At 40.8% G+C, this 16,741-nt stretch overlaps 1 protein-coding gene across 5 annotated transcripts in view; it reads left to right on the forward strand.

Moving 5' to 3' along the window:
- Window positions 1–16,741, forward strand: part of LOC146651096 (dedicator of cytokinesis protein 9) — a 74,080-nt gene that overhangs the window by 38,761 nt on the left and 18,578 nt on the right. For all 5 annotated transcript variants that reach the window (XM_085383853.1, XM_085383849.1, XM_085383850.1 and 2 more), the window contains exons 3-20: window positions 1,007–1,096; window positions 3,152–3,234; window positions 4,110–4,179; window positions 7,493–7,588; window positions 7,939–8,073; window positions 10,798–10,972; window positions 11,576–11,628; window positions 12,383–12,457; window positions 12,550–12,690; window positions 13,516–13,728; window positions 13,839–13,961; window positions 14,316–14,398; window positions 15,276–15,398; window positions 15,654–15,733; window positions 15,866–16,053; window positions 16,195–16,260; window positions 16,352–16,444; window positions 16,545–16,668. In XM_085383853.1, coding sequence (XP_085239979.1) covers window positions 1,007–1,096; window positions 3,152–3,234; window positions 4,110–4,179; window positions 7,493–7,588; window positions 7,939–8,073; window positions 10,798–10,972; window positions 11,576–11,628; window positions 12,383–12,457; window positions 12,550–12,690; window positions 13,516–13,728; window positions 13,839–13,961; window positions 14,316–14,398; window positions 15,276–15,398; window positions 15,654–15,733; window positions 15,866–16,053; window positions 16,195–16,260; window positions 16,352–16,444; window positions 16,545–16,668 — 2,011 coding nt within the window. The remainder of the gene's footprint in view (window positions 1–1,006; window positions 1,097–3,151; window positions 3,235–4,109; window positions 4,180–7,492; window positions 7,589–7,938; window positions 8,074–10,797; window positions 10,973–11,575; window positions 11,629–12,382; window positions 12,458–12,549; window positions 12,691–13,515; window positions 13,729–13,838; window positions 13,962–14,315; window positions 14,399–15,275; window positions 15,399–15,653; window positions 15,734–15,865; window positions 16,054–16,194; window positions 16,261–16,351; window positions 16,445–16,544; window positions 16,669–16,741) is intronic.

Here is a 16,741-nt window from a genome sequence, read left to right on the forward strand (position 1 = left end):
GACTTATTATCACATTGTGTAGCTTCATTTTAATGAAATCAGGTGAATCTGATTTCAGATCTTTGAGGTGCATATTCTTTGAAGGCCATAAAGCTACTAAAAAGAAAGCATACAGTATCTTGACGCATTCTCAATCATCCAGGAAAGTAAATCTCCAGAAGTTGATTCTGTTCATCTGGACGTAGCGGACGACGCTACGTCCAGATGAACAGAAATCATACAGTAAACCAATGTGAATACTGTATACCCAGGACTCCAGCTTCAGATTCTTATAACAACTGGGAAACTCATTTTTGGAAACCTCAGTCATATCCAACACTGCTTGCTCTAAAGCAGGTTTTTTTCCTGGCTCAGAATGAGCTTTTGTGGATTAACTCCACCGATGCTTTGCAAGAGCAAAAACAAAAAGAATGCTTTTTCTAATCAGTGTGAATTAATGTAAAGTTACATAGTTGTTACGCAGAATGGTCGATTGACTACTTTATTACATCTCCACAGGTTATTAAAATAATTTTTACATCTCTGCCAAGGATCTAGTGACATGAAAGTCACATTAATCAACCTGTTGGCGCTGTCGTTTTGAGCGTTTTGGCATGCTGATGTTTGTCGAGCACTAGAATTTGCATCCTTAGTGATCGATAAAAGCGGCTGTGTTGGTCTTGCTTAAATAAAATTAAAAGGCTTTTTACTTTAATTACACTACAGGGTCTTGATTATTTTTGCTACTGTGTTGCCTGTCTGCAGAGTCAACCTGTTAGTCATTAGCGAAAGGCTTAAACACATCCATCAGTAGGCCTAAAAGTCAGATGACGTGGGCAGGCATCCCACTGTGTCTCTGACTTACTTGCACGCTTTGAACCCCAGATAACCTGTGGTCATTTCACAAGACCATTTCAAGTGAAAGCACACTTTTTTTCAGTTTCAGTTTTGGTCATCCTTTGTGGTCTGCTGTAATCCCACAGTTACATTTCTTCTGACAATTTCAACATTTGCTTTGTTTTCGCAGATTTCAACTTTGAGGAGGCAAGGGAGAACCCTGTACCCCACAGTGCCTGAAAATGCAGAGAGGGAGGCCCAGAGTCTGTTCGTCCAAGAGGTGGGCTGATTTTTAAGATATTTTTTGAAGGACTTTCACTCACAGAGAGCCTGCAGGAAGACACAGTGAAATAATTGAATCCAAATATTGGAAATAATTGGGGGTAATAATCCCAAAAAACTGAACCACTGACAACATTTAATAGTGGAATAGACTCTAAGACCAAGTAGAGCCAATTAAATCATCTTACATGATAATGCATGAAATCTCTTTCTGTTTCCATCCAAACTCTTACACAATCAAAAGTTGAGCAACCAAAATTGGCACACAAGGACATCTCAGGCCCCTGAAGGCTCTTATTTATATCAGACATGATGACATCATTATGTTACCTAGCAACCACCTGAAAAAAGACTAAAATGACCCGTTTATATCCACAAAACTTGAATTATGTCTCACATATTATGATAACAGATTATGAAGCTTTTCAACCATTAACAAACAGAGTAAAAACAGTACTGTACCATGGATATATGCTAGTATATTATATTGAGAGAGACTGCTTTCATACCTGTTGACAGTAATGGTCCAAAAGACATGTAAAGCACACCGAAGTTCATTTGCAAAACAAATGTTTCTATTGTGCACAAAGTAAGTAAGTACACTTAATATGATTGTATATGTATCTTTTTCATGATAGACGTTTGAAAACGGCGTCAGCGCTTCAGGCTAGTAAGAACTTGGTCAATTATATCAGTCATAAACCACAGAGCTATGCTACAGTAATGCTAATTTGGCTCATTACCAAATATATTACCTAATATTAGCAGTTATGAATGTTGCAAGTCATAGCGCATCAGGAAGTCATCAAGGAGCCTCGTTATAGATCATCATTGGAAGCATCGGGACTATTTGTGCCCTTTTTTCTCAGTAAAATCTATTTATGGTACAATACACTGAAATTAAGTTCGACTAATTTGATAATTTATCAAGCTTCTGTTTGTTCCCTGTCATTAGTTATTACTGTCAGTGCTGAGCCTTGATCATGTCTTGCTGTTGAGTGGTTCAGCCTGGTTTTGGTCAGCTGTGGCATCTTGAAAGTCCAAAAGGGCAAAAAGCAAATAAAATCACAGGAAGTTCACCAGATGTGACATTTTATTGATGTAGTGCAGGATTAATTAAAAATATACTTATCAGTAACTCACAGTTGCTGCTGATTAAAACGATGAATCATAATCATCCAGCTCTAGCAGAGCTTTTTAAGCCACACACCAGCTGAAAACCGACAGTTCTCCCTCCAGGTCAAAGGTCAGCATTTAGAGCGCCTTGTCTGAAGTCAAGATACTGACACCTGGTTAAGCGCTGTGTGACATCACCAGGACAGCTGTGGAGATTAGCCCAGCGAGAGCCTCTCCGTTTCCGATTCGCCTCCTGATCAGGTTGCATTTCATCTCCCTGCAGGAGCAGTTCTTGTAAATGGCGTGAGTTTCTGTAGAACAGATACCAGGGAGCTGCACTTGTGACTGACTCTAACAATGAACAGATGTTTTCTATCCAAGGAAAGGAGGACAGCGAAACACTCCCAATTTGTGTTGGTGGACGTTGGATTGTGGCAGAGTCACCGTGCATACACTCCTCCTTTTTTATCTCAAGGAGAAGCTTTAATGGTTGAAAATATTAAATATTGTCCTAATGTGTATGTTAGTGAGTTGTCTACTGGAACTTATGAAAGACTTTTTGAAAAGAAGACACTGTCAAACATCTTTGTGAAGCATCTATTTGTCACTAAGCTACTGAAATCGTGCAGCACTGAACTAAGTAAGAGCAGGGCTTTCTAAATCTGTTAACCATCTCACCAGCAATTCAGACTAAACGGACTCACATCCTAAGCCTCAAATTCTCATCAGATGGTTCGACAGTTTCTTCAGCTTTATCAAAGTGATGATCCTAGTGGTATATTAGCTTCATGTAGCATGTTGAGATGAGAAAATGGAAACACATTTAGAGGGGACTGAATGACACCCAGTTCCAGCCTTCACATAGCCCTGAATTGCTACCTCACTGTGTCAATGCAGTGCTACAGTGGTCTGTAATTAATTTCTGTTGTCTCCTCAGTGCATTAAGACCTACAAGTCAGACTGGCATGTGGTCAACTACAAGTATGAGGACTATTCAGGGGACTTCCGACAGCTTCCAAAGTAAGTCTATAGTTAAAAAATCCTCGACTCAGCACTACAGTGTGGTTATAGAGGTGCCGTCACATTGTTATGAGGGGTTAAGAAGAACTGCTATGCTATACAGCTGGTTTAAAGCTAAATCCTGCAGTCACACAGTTTTGTTTGTTTTAGCCCGATCACACACGCAAGCTGTCGCCTATTCAGTTTTCTGTGTCTGACAACTTGCGTGACTTAATTAGAAGGAAACACAGCATACAAATAACTGTTGCACACATTTAAAAGACTGTTTCCTTTTCCTAGTGCATTGAGCAATTTCTGAACGCAACCAGTGTGGAAACCACCCTCATTGTTTAGAGATTGTGTCATCACCTCCAGCTTCTCCCGTAAAGAATCCTTATTTTATAACCAGCGTGTTAGAAAATGAGCTGACAGTGACCTTGTTGGTACAACTGCTGCCAAATGTTCTGTCACTTTACTGAATCTGGGGAAGTTGAAACAATGCATCGTGACGTCGGTCGCCAGTTTAAAAAATTAACAGTATTTTTAGATGGTGATTCTCACCTTTTGGCACCTGCTCATTTTCCAGCAAGCTGTGTGTGCGTTGTGTTTCCACGAGGAGCCGAAAAGTCGTTTGTGCTCCTCTTGAGAAAGCCTCAAAATGTAAAATGACTTATTATAAAAAATAGGGAAGAAAAAAATTTGAATGATCTCACCAAACCGCTTCAGTCACACATGCTGGATAGATTAGCAAAGCCATGAAAGAGCCATCGTAAGCTGTCTATAGTGCTCTGTGTGTGTATGAAAAACCTGCAGGCTTTTGTTGTTGTGATGAATAGATTCACTTGACATATCTCCCCTTGAGCTATTATACTTACACTGTATTTGGGTTTTTCCAGTAAAGTGTCCAGGCCTGATAAATTGGCTGTCCATGTATTTGAAGTGGATGAAGATGTCGACAAAGATGAGGTGAGTTCTTTGTCAGAAGATATGGACGGTGTGAAGAAACACCCATTGCTTATTTTTAGTTTCTAGGGTGCCTAAAGTTTCACGTACTGTAACTTAGGGACACTTTCAAAGTGAAAAAATCAAATGTGTATATTTGACCTCTCCCTGATTGTGCTTATTTAACCATCAAAAGACCAAAACAGCACTTAAAACTTAGAAACATTTATGAATGGATGTTTTTTTCTTTTATTCATAAATAATGCACAAACATTGTTATGAGGAGTTTTAGCCACTTTATTAGATACACCTGTTCAATTGCTCATTAATGCAGATATCTATTCAGCCAATCGTATGACATCACATGACCATTTAGGAATGTAAAGATGCTCCAAATGACTTATTGAAGTTTAATCCAAGCTTTGGAATAAGAGCAGAAAGGTGACTTAAGTGAGTTTGAAGGTGGCATAGTTTTTGGTACCAGACAGAAATTCAGTTTTCAGAATATTTCAGAAAATGCTGATATGCTGGGATTTTTAAGAGAATGGTCAGAAAAAAGAAAATATTCAGTGTGCAGAAATTCTGTGGGTCACAGGAGAGTGGTCTCAGTTTCTGCTGCAACGTTTGGAAGGTGGGATCAGAATTTGAAACATGAAAGCATGGATCCATTTTGCCACATAGAACACGTAGTATCCATGTTCTGATGGCCGCTTCCAGCATGACACAAAGCTCAAATCTTCTCAAACTAGTTTCTTGAAGATGACAACGAGTTGACTGTATTCAAACGGCCTCCGCAGTCAAACGATCACAATCCAACAGAGCATCATGGATGTGCATCCAGTAACTATGTGATGCTATCATGTAAACATGGACTAGTTCTCAGGGAACATTATTGAATCTATCCCATGAAGAATTAAGGCAACTCTGAAGGTAACAGAGGATCGAACCCAGTACTAGCAAGGTACCTTTAAAAAATAAAAATAAAAAATAAAATGTGTGTTTGATACCAAATTACATCCAGTGTGTCAATGTGCAGAACAGAGCTCCATTAATGTTTGTAATGCCACTAGTGAAAGTCTGTTGATAGATTCAGGTTTCCTCCTGCACAGTAACAAGGTTGCAATAAAAAGAGATAAAATAGCTCAGGAACTTTTAACAAAGTTTGTGGACTTTTTGATTAACTGGATCGTGATTTTGAAAAAGCTGAGTTTAGTTGTCATTTAGTTCTATTATATTTAACATAGTCCTTCAATTCCTTGTGAAACTTGGCAACTGACAGGGGAAAAAAACTAGATGGATAAATGGCACTGCGCGCCAGAGAGAGGGGGAGAAATCCCAGCGTTTAATTTGGGTGTGAACTGTTCCTGTAAATAAGAGTTCATGTTAGTTTTTAGTTTTTCGCACAGTTGAGTTTCTTGATTCCTCTTGATGACACGAACCTCACCCTCAAAAATGTTGTGCACTGTTAAATTTCACTTATCCCCACTTACGCCTTTCATGTTTTTATTGTACGGCGATAAAAGGCATTTTTGTGTCTAATAGGTGAGTTAACAGTAATTACAGCGTTGCACGTGCACCATGTATTTTGTTTCACATTGAAATTTAAGGGCTCCAGTGCAACATTTGGACCTTTTTATCCTCTGCTAATTCATGTATGACAGAGTGGGTGTGCAGTCTTGTACAGATTAAACAAGTGCTTGTTGTCTTTGGAATGACTGGGAGGAATTCACAACAAGGAGGCTCATAAGTCACCTGACAGACACTCAGATTTGTTGGGAGTCTTCAAAGCCTTAAAGATAATGCGGAGCTGTTACAGATACAATTGTTAAGGTCACACCGCTTCATAGGATGTATGATGAAGATCCTGACCTGCCCTTGTTGCACAATATGTCAAACTGTGCCTCCTATAGGCAAGAGAGTATAGGAGCTGAAATATAATACATGATCTTTAGAAAGATTTCTAGAACTCAGCGCTGCACAATGTATTTTCCCTTTTAAATAAAAGGAGCTTTGATTGAAAGAAGTGCAAGTCCCCAGAGAGTAAAATCTGGGAAAGGAGGATTGGAAAGACTTCAACACAATAGAAAGGCTCATCCTTCACGACCCACACTACAGAATATTTTTAAATGGGGAATTTCCTCATGTAGATGAGAGAAAAGGATATAAAGCCTTCCTGTAAATTTCCCGAAAGAAATCTTCGTGCCTGTTCTAACCGTACATTGAGACCGCATTCACTATCAGCTGTGTAATGTGGTTTATCTGCACTTTGTCTGACTGTAGATTTTTAGTGTGGCCTTTTGAGTTGGGTTTTTTTTTTTTAATCATGTCCTTGACAAAGTTTTCTCAGGCAAAGAGAGTTCTGAGATCCTAAACTCAGAGACTTTTCTGCTTCTCTGCAGACCTGCAAATGTTGTCTAGACACTGACTAGTGGAAATGGGACTCTGAACCTTTCCAGGTGCTTTTCAGCTCACTTCACAAACTTCCACACTGAAAATATTATAATTCCTGCCAACGCCCAATAAAGCAAATCCTTTTTGCTTTATTGGGCTGAGAGAAGAAGCCGGACTCAAATGATAACATCTTGAAAGCCCATTCGCTCTTCTCATTGTACTCTTTCAAATTTGGAAAGTGTATCTGCAAATGATATGTAAGGCTGATATAAACCTGGACCAAACTATAGAGTTTGACCGCCGTATCTCCTCTTTCATCATTATTCCCCTAATTATTTTATTTTTACAGATCACGAGAGCGGTGTTTGTGTGAAAGGCGTGATCTCATACAAACCTCCGTGAACGTTTGAGATGACTGGGCCCATGTGTCACAGATCTGCTATGAAAGCTGAGATATATTTATTTAGTTTAACAGTCATAGTTTGTTTTATGTTCTTCTGCCTTGGTTGTTTGGACTGAGAAAGTCCTACATAGTGCCGGGATCTGTGTCATCTCAGACCACAAGATCAAAGACTTTCTGCACAGCAAGACAGAGCTTTGGCAGGGTGGGGCAATTGGTGACATATTATTGTATGCCGCTTCACCGCAAAAATGTCCAAATAAAGTCGCACAAACTTTTCTTTAGATAAAATCAGACATTGTTTTGAAATGTATACATGATGTGTGTGTGTGTGTTTGGAGCACGTTGTCTCCATGTTTATTTACTGCAGCTTGTTTCAACCACACACACAAAAAGAAAAGTGAAATGATTTAATTCCTGAATTGGCACATTTGTGCATATGCTATGAAGACGACTAGATTTTAAATCTATATGGCTGGTTAAGATGTATGCATTATCCTTTTGGTGTTATGTAATTGTCTGATCTTGTGTCCTTGTCTCCTGCAGGACACAGCCTCCTTAGGCTCCCAGAAAGGTGGAATCACTAAACAGGGCTGGCTGTATAAAGGAAACATGAACAGTGCTATCAGTGTCACCATGAGGGTAAGGTGGCAATAAAGACCACATTAATTGACTGTATGATTTATTTTTATTTTTTTCAACCCAAGTAATCGATTTTGTGCAAATTTTTTAACATTTACTAGTTCCAGTTTTTCAAATGTTGGGGTCTGTTTCTTTTCTTTGTTTTATATCATGGCACCCAAAATGTTTTGAACCAAATGAGCACATGACGCCATCTTTGTTGTTTATTTCACATTTTGGAAAGTTCTCCTCATTTTACTATTCCATGTTTTTTCCCCTTCATATGACCACTCGCTGTTCAGTTTAACCTGTTTTAGTTATCTTTTTGCAAATACAAATAATTCTTATTTCCTGTCTTTCTTCTTTTTCAGTCATTCAAGAGGAGATATTTCCACCTGACTCAACTTGGAGATGGTTCTTATAACTTAAACTTCTACAAGGATGAGAAGATCTCCAAAGAGCCCAAAGGAACTATTTTCTTGGACTCCTGTATGGGTGTGATTCAGGTACATTAAGGCAGTGATTGCTAAACCTCATTGACCCAAGATGACCTGCATGCTTTGCCAAACGGGATATCCCTGTCTGCACATGTGGTAGTGTGGCCCCTGGGGGAAAATGCAGTTTCCCCAGAATGAACCGGTATTATAACGATTTCCTCTTTCCAGTTGTTTTCTGTATAAATTTATTTCTCAGCATTCGGGATGAATCACTATCTGTAACAGGCAAAATTTGAACTGAAATTATTCTAACAGTGATGCGCTGCTGCTGAAAAGTGAGCCCGTGAGAGCTTCTCTTCTCCACTTCTATGAAACCTGAGCTCGCTCTACCCCAAGGTCGTGTTTTTCTGCTGACTGTCAGCTGTTGAAACAAGGTGAATGCTGAGGTCTCGATTCTAAGCACTTTCCCCGAGCCTCACAATCAATGCCACGTGCTAACAGCTGAATGTAGGCCAACGCTCACTGGATGCATTATCATCTATCTACAGCGTGAACAGATGGAAAGAACCTGTTTTTTTACCTCTGAGGCACCCAGCTGGCTGGGTTACCTCAAGTGTAAGCTGAAGGGAGTGTGCAGGATATTTGAATGCTTCAAGATGTGTGTGGGTTATAGCGGCTGTGCCATTCCTCGGGTTTGCTGAACCTCCACGTCGCCCAGTTTTCAACCAAAGACCCCTGCTCGTATAATTGCAGCTCCTGGCTCAGTCCAGCAGCTTCACTGCCAGCTTTCTGAGCTCATTTTTAACAGAGAATCTCAGTAATTAAAAAGAAAAACCATTTGAGGCTATTTTTTAAAAATCATTGTGTGACTAAAAAGCTCAGCGACAAATCCAACACACTCAGTGTTGTTGATGTGGACTACTCCAAACTGGTCTCAAGAGCTGAGATATAATGGGACCAGATTATAAATCAGTGATAAAGAACATTTAATTTGATCCTTTTTCCTTATGCGTCTTACGGGAGTGATTTAAGTACTGCGGTTATTTTGCAGTCTTCTGTTCGCGAGTGTTAGCCAATCAGAAGAAAACTGGCTTAGGTGAGTGGAGACTTAGAGAGGAGCTAAAAGGGTGTTTTTTTTCCCCACACATTGGATGAACTGAGGGGCTTCAAGGCCAAGTATGACCAGAAATAATGACTACAATAGGTCCACTTTAATGAATATTAAAGCTAAACTGCTTTTCCTTGTTTAATGATTTAAGCTGGCCCAGATGAAGTTGCTCCATGAGTATAACTGCAGTTGTTTTTAACGCTGCAGCTTAGAGATGCTAAAGAGGCTTCAAGCTGAGCCTCAAGCTGGTCCTCCACTTTGTAAAGACGCCAACATACAGTCAAACACACACTGCATTTGTCATATATCAACTGACCAGCACTCTCTTTGTAATAACAAACAGCTAAAAAATGTTAAGTGTTCTATAACTCAGTTTTCCAAAAGTTTTCCTTTCTGCTCTCTTCTTTCTTACTCTTTAAAGTAAGGATACAGAATCATTTTAAGGACCGTCGAGTCAGTTTCCCTGAGTTGAGTCTCCGACCTCAGGTGATGACACTGGTTAAGTCTCTTTATCAGGACTCTGGTTTTATTTCTGTCCCAAACACCCCTCTCTGTGTTTACTCAGCTAGTCTGCAGATATTGTCTCTCCCTCCCAGTCACTCCCACTACATTGCAGGAAAGCTGCAGAGATAACCACCATAACACAATCCAGTGACTGTTGACAATAATAAAATGGCTCCTCTATTTCTCTAAAACAAATTCTTCTGGAGTCGTTTATTAAAGTACCCTAATAAGCATCAGACCTCAGAGTCACTGAGTCATAGACAAACTGCAGCTCAGTCAGCCCTCATTGGTTCTGAATGGGCTTTAATAGAATAACACGAAAGCCCAAATGAGGCAGTGGCATCAGCCTTCGTGGCTGTTTTGAGGTCATCACTGGCAGAAGGGCTTTGTTATCCAGATGTAAATGCTTCGTCCCTCCATAACTCACGTTCCTTCCATTTGCTCACTGCAGCATTTAAATTAAATTTGAGTTTCGATGCTTACATGTTTACCAAACTTGGACTCAATATTCAAATATATACCAGGTCTTTATTTTTGAAGGTTTTAACCGTAGATTACAATGAAGTGAGGGTGATGGTGGAATAAGAGCAACTACTGCCTCATGGGGCCGTGTTCTCTTCAGAGAGGGGGGTGAAACATCCCTTCTGCCATGTTCACTATGTTCACTACTGGATGTTTGATGTTTAAAAGTGAAAAATTAAACTCAGTCTGTCTGTATGAGATTCCACTGATCCAATCTATTCAGTAATAACAGGTCTTTTATTTTTCTATCGTTATAATTTAAATTCAGTTTAATACATTTTTATTTATATAGCTCAAAGTCGCAACAGTAGTCTCAAGGTGGTTTATGTTACATGGTAGAGACTCTATCATAATACAGAGAAAACCCCAACAATCAAATGACCCCTCATGAGCAAGCATTCGGTGACAGTGGGAGGGAAAAACTCCCATTTAACAGGAAGATACCTCCAGCAGAGTGAGGCTCAAAGAGGGGGAGCCATCTGCTACGACAGATGGGGGTGAGGCGAGGAAGACAGGACACAAAACACACTGTGGAAGAGAGCCAGAGATTAATAATAACTAATGATTGAACGCTTGTTTTGCAATGTTCAATAAGTTTTTATCTGCACTGTCTACAACTCTTTCCTTCCTTTTTATCCCCCACCATGCCGTCTCTGCAGAACAACAAGGTTCGAAGGTTTGCTTTCGAGCTTAAGATGCAGGATAAGAGCACCTACCTGCTGGCTGCAGACAGCGAGGCGGAGATGGAGGAATGGATCAACACGCTCAATAAGATCTTGCACAGTAGCTTTGAAATCGCCATGCAGGAGAAGAGAAATGGAGACATTCACGATGGTATGTGTGCGTTTGTCTGGATTCTTCCACATGAAAGGGAGTCTTTATTTGTTGGTATTCCTGTCGAGATAGCTTCCTTATTCTGGGAAAAGGTTTTGTGAAATTGTGCAGATTAATGAAGAGAATTTTCATGCTTAGTCAGTTATTAATAAGGGCGACCTTCTCACTTAATCTCACTTTTTTTTCCCTGGCCGTGTGCATGTAGTATGTGGAGATGTGATACCAGACCACCCAGGCTTTTAATACTCACCTCCTGTCTCACAGGAGGCTTAGCTGTGAAGCAGAGAGGCTGAATGCCTCTGCATAAAACACTCCGCTAATCTTTCTAATTCCTCTGCTTGTATTAATCATCCTGTGCATGAGAGAGGGGAAAGAATAAAAGCGCTATTGCGCTTGAAAAGATCTGGAAGCTTTCTTTTAAATATGCCACTGAGACCTGCAGTATCCCCATCTCAGTCCCGGGTGATTCCTGCACAGCTGAATTACTGTTTACCGAACTTTCACGTGTCAGTGAGTGATTAAAGAGGTTTTACAACCCTAGGTGGTTTTTCTTAAGGTTTACATATTTTCCCCACACCCATTGTTTCTTGTATTTTCTGACAGATGATGATCTTGGAAAGTCAGACAGCTCCTCTGGCAGTATGGACAGCTTTCAGGTAGGTCCTACTTTCTCTGTTGGATGTGCATGCAATCTCCTGTCCTCACTGAAGGAGCAAGAAGGCACAGAAGGAACCATCCTTGCTACAAACATGCGTCTTAAATTTAGATTTAAATGTTGAGGGTGACACAGCCAATTTCCCAGTGATTCATTTGAATCACTGGACCCCTCCCTCCTATTGGCCTTCTCAGGATTATATCTAATATGATTTTTCCTTTAAGAGCGCGTTTTGCCCAGAATATATACAGAATGCATACAGTCAGCAATATCCAATCCAAGAGACCCAGCAGGGAGAAAAGCATTAGGAGCTTTGATGATTTTTGAGGATAGAATCCTCTCTGGTATTTAACGGGGAAACTGTCTGACGACTTGCAGGCTGCAAATATTTTTCCGATATTTATGGTGGTTTTTTTGTTTTGTTTTTTTTAAAAGCTCTTCTTGCTGTTATTGTGATGAGTGGTACGTAATAGTAAAGCCATATGTGCATGGAAACTGGTGGTAACAGTTGGGTGGAAAACAGTTTGACAGGATAGAGTGTGCTCCAGGGAAATGTGTGCTGGTACCACCTGACTCTCACCCCCGTCTGCACAGCACAATCGGCCTGTAAAATATGGAGCCTGACTTCCAGATCGGTGCGAATGACAAATGTTCTACTAATAAAAAAAACAACTCGCCGTGAATCTCCCGGCCAGCGCTTCCACTGTTTCAGACAGTTTGCGGTTCAGTTTAGGAAATGCTTTCCTTCTCCGCAGAGCACAAGAGATATAGAGTCTAGGATGAAGAATGAAACCAGGCTGAAGCTGTTCACGCTGGATCCGGACACACAGGTAAATTAAGGCGCACTAATGTTCACTTTGTCCCATTTGGTGATAACACCCGACCCAGTTTAATGCCATACCGTCTTTTGAACTATCTTTAGAAACTCGATTTCTCAGGAATAGAGCCAGACGTGAAGCAGTTTGAGGAGAAGTTTGGCAAGCGTGTGCTGGTGAACTGCAACGACCTCTCGTTTAATTTGCAAAGCTGCGTGGCCGAGAACGAGGAAGGGCCAACAACAAACGTAAGCTGGATCTCTTTTTCTTTTTCTTTCCGCATCAGGCCTTAAATAACAGAAATATCATTATCTGCCTGACTAAGGATGGATGAGATGGGTTTGTTACAGCAGGCCGGATGGACTTGTCTTATTATTTGAGCTGGTGAACGACTCCCGTTGGCATAGCAACCAGCCTCCAGGCTCAGAAATGGCAAACAATTTGCATAATGAAGTCTGCTGTCCTGCTGTCCCTCCCAGCAGAAACTGTCTATTAAAACTTCAACATGGTCCACGCGCACGCAGAGCAAATGCTTCGAAGTGCGTTCACGCAGCTCCCTCCACTGAAATTTTACAGCAATAGCTGTTAGCTGTCCGTGAGACACGTGTCCATCAGTCCAGCTTTTTCTCTGATGCCAGTGGTCAAATATATTTATATGTACTGTAAAGTCACGTGACACTGGATCCACTGAAATACTACAATGTAATTAGTTATATTTATGCTTTTATTATTTAATACTCTTTATTTTTATCTACACTACACCAGTGCACATCACATTAAGTTCAGTAAAATTAGTTATTGTTAGCTGTGGCTCTTGGGAGCATTTTATGTGGCCTGTAGGCACAATAAAGGACAAATACACTGCTTTTTTTTTATCAACATCATACTTTATCCTTTAAAGTATCTTTTATCCAAGTCATACTTTGATATCTTAGTGTAGTACAAGATGAAAGGAGCCATCATAGCAGCCCAAAGACATCACAGCATACCTAACACATGTGCATAGTACTTTAGTCTGATTGGCAGGACTATCAGACTCGTTCTAATAAATTGACACTGTGCTCTTTCTCCAGGTGGAGCCATTCTACATCACCCTGTCGCTGTTTGACATCCAGAATGGCAGAAAAATCTCCTCTGATTTCCACGTTGACCTAAACCACCCCTCTGTCAGGGGCATGATGCCCAATAACAGCAGTCAGTATACGAACGGGGGAGGCGATGGCCGACCCGACAGCCAGCGGTTGATCCACGGGATGCCAGAAGCAGCCATGCAGTATCCCAGACAGGTAAATAAATACTTGAAAAACACTGATTCTTGTTTTTCTTCATCTTAATGACTGCACTGGGGAAATCTACCAATACATATTCAAATCTGTTCTAACATTTCGATTCATAGGGAGTGTTTTCGGTAACATGCCCACACCCAGATATCTTCCTGGTGGCCCGCATAGAGAAGGTGCTTCAGGGGGGTATCAACCACTGTGCCGAGCCATACATGAAGAGTTCAGACTCCACCAAGGTACTGACCCCGTGTTCCTCTAGAATCAGCAGATTCCACCAAATTATTCCACATTATGCAAAGATAATCTTCCCAGTTTGCAATCGCTGACCAGTTGCGCAGAAACTCAACAAAAGCATTGACTTTGGCTCTACAAAGTAGGTGCACACCCCGAGGGCAGAACAGTGGGTAGTAATGTGATTCAGTCCAGCATGTTGGTCGAAGGACTGTGTGCGTGTGTTTGTTTTCTCAAATGTGTGCGTACTCTGGTTGAGATTGGCAGCTTGCTGAATATTGTTACAGTTACTGTAAGAGACGAGGTCCAGCTTGTGCGTGTTTGTGTCGAAGCTCAAGCGTGTTTCTGTTTTGCACCAGGTGGCACAGAAGGTCCTGAAAAACGCCAAGCTGGCATGCAACCGGTTAGGCCAGTACAGGATGCCTTTTGCCTGGGGAGCAAGGTACTTTTCCTCCTTAAATACATCTGCATGCTATCTCTGTGAGTTTTACATCAAGACCACAATTCAAACGGACATAAACCAACTCCACAAGTGCTTAAGGAAGTGATTTTATAGTGATTTTAAATCCCAAATGTCACCAAACATTGCTGCGATTAAACCGTCACAGAGAAAGAATTAAGCATTAAGAATTAATTGCTCTACTTCAACGAATCAAGTTCAAACAGACTTAATGTTTGAGCCCATAAAATTAGCAGGAAAGCATTGACTGAGGTCAAGACTGAAAGGTGTTTTCCCATAGTCTTATATAGGAGCCCAGGTCTTTTTGCATCCAGAGCTATCGCCATCTGGTGGCCTTCAGCGTACCCAAGCATACGTGTCATTAATGTTAGCATCCTGTTACAAGCATTGTCACAGGTGGATAGATGCTTTCTTCTGCATAGCCCTGCGGTAGGTGAGTCATGTGGGCAAGGGAAACCTCTACAAACATTATCTTTAAAACTGGACAACATGCACTAACATGATCTAGAAAGATGAAAGTCACTACAGGGCAGAGAAAAACATGTAATTTGATGTTTAAAGTGAACTATTCCTGAAGGTTTTCTCTTTTTTATATCAATGTATGCTTAAATTTTGGGTGCGCTTTTAATACTCATTGTGAAACTGTTTCCCTGGGCTCTAGTGATGATGATTTCTTTGATTTGTGGTCTCGTGACATATTATACACTCAACATTTACTCCAAAACCTGAATAAATAAAGAAATGAACAAATATTGTGAAGTCTAGTGTAGTCCAGCAAGCTATCAGGTCTCCTTTGTTCAAATATAATAATCGATAAAAAGGAATTTAGATGCCTCTGACTTTTCTTTTTTTCTTGCAGACCTTTGTTCAAAGATGCTTCAGGGACTCTTGACAAAACTGCTCGCTTCTCCGCTCTATACAGACAAGACAGCAACAAACTGTCCAACGACGATATGCTCAAGCTGCTGGCTGATTTCAGGAAGTTAGTAATGTTTCTCCACTCTAATATAAACTGTATGAATAGTTTGCAGGTGCTCTGTAAGGAAAATATGAGCCTATAGGTTGGGTTTTGGCAAAATGCTGGACTATTAGTATATAAAAATCAGATCGTTGCTCAGAAGTGTTAACGTGTTCACATACGGCTCATCGAATTTCTCGACGTCAGCCGCCTGTTTCTTATTCGGCCTGTGGTAAACGATAGCAAAGGCTTAACTTGAGTTTATTTTCCTTTCCTCAGGCCAGAGAAGATGGCCAAGCTGCCTGTAATCCTAGGAAACCTCGATGTTACCATTGACAACGTAGCCCCAGACTTGTCAAGTAAGCCCTCTAAACTCACCCTATGAAGCCAATATAAGAGATGAGAACTGCTTCTGCTCAGACTAGACAGGTTACATTGTCTGCAGGCTGTATATTTGTTCTCCCTCTCTCTTTCCTGTTTCTCTCTTATAGATTGTGTTACCTCATCCTACATCCCTGTGAAGCAGTTTGATGTCAGCGAGAAGAGCAACATCTTCTTTGAAGTGGAGGAGTTTGTGCCGTGCATTGCCAAATGTTCTCAGCCTTTCACCATCTACAACAATCACCTCTATGTCTACCCGAAGCACTTGAAATACGACAGCCAAAAGTCATTTGCGAAGGTATTTCATTTATTCTGCGCTGTTATTTTGTTGGTTTATTGATGTAGGAATGCAGGTATATTACATGTTTTGCCTCTGTGAAGGTTTCTCGCAAATTTCCAGCCAGTTTATTTCAGATTTGCCGTTTGTGTTTGCCCTAAGGCTAGAAACATAGCTGTCTGCATCGAGTTCAGGGACTCGGATGAGGAAGAGGCTGTTGCACTTAAGGTAAAATGCATGCAGGAAAATATGCGGAAAAATCCCCCGAGGATAATCCTATCAGTCCGAGAGTTAATGGGCTATTGTTGTTGTTTCTCAGTGCATCTACGGCCGGCCTGGAGGACCCTTGTTTACCAAAAATGCCTTTGCCTCCGTGTTACATCACCAGCAAAATCCTGAATTCTACGATGAAGTAAGCACACTCTACCTAACCTTTAAAAGAAAAAAAAAATCATTGTAAGTTCTAAACATTAATGCACGACAGAGTGTTTATTTGTGCTCCTCTGCTTCAGTTTAAGATTGAGTTGCCAACCCAGCTCCACGAGAAGCATCATCTTCTCTTCACCTTCTATCACGTCAGCTGCGATAGCAACAGCAAGGCCAGCACCAAAAAGAGAGAGCAGGTTGAGATGCAAGGTAAGGCACCATGATTAAAAATAACACTCTCGGCACAGATATGCAAAGCTCTTATTTGATGACGTCCTACTCT

This window comes from Rhamphochromis longiceps, linkage group LG16 (assembly GCF_057381845.1).
Source record: "Rhamphochromis longiceps isolate RC_006_pf linkage group LG16, R_longiceps_female_GT1.1, whole genome shotgun sequence".
Classification (NCBI taxonomy): domain Eukaryota; kingdom Metazoa; phylum Chordata; class Actinopteri; order Cichliformes; family Cichlidae; genus Rhamphochromis; species Rhamphochromis longiceps.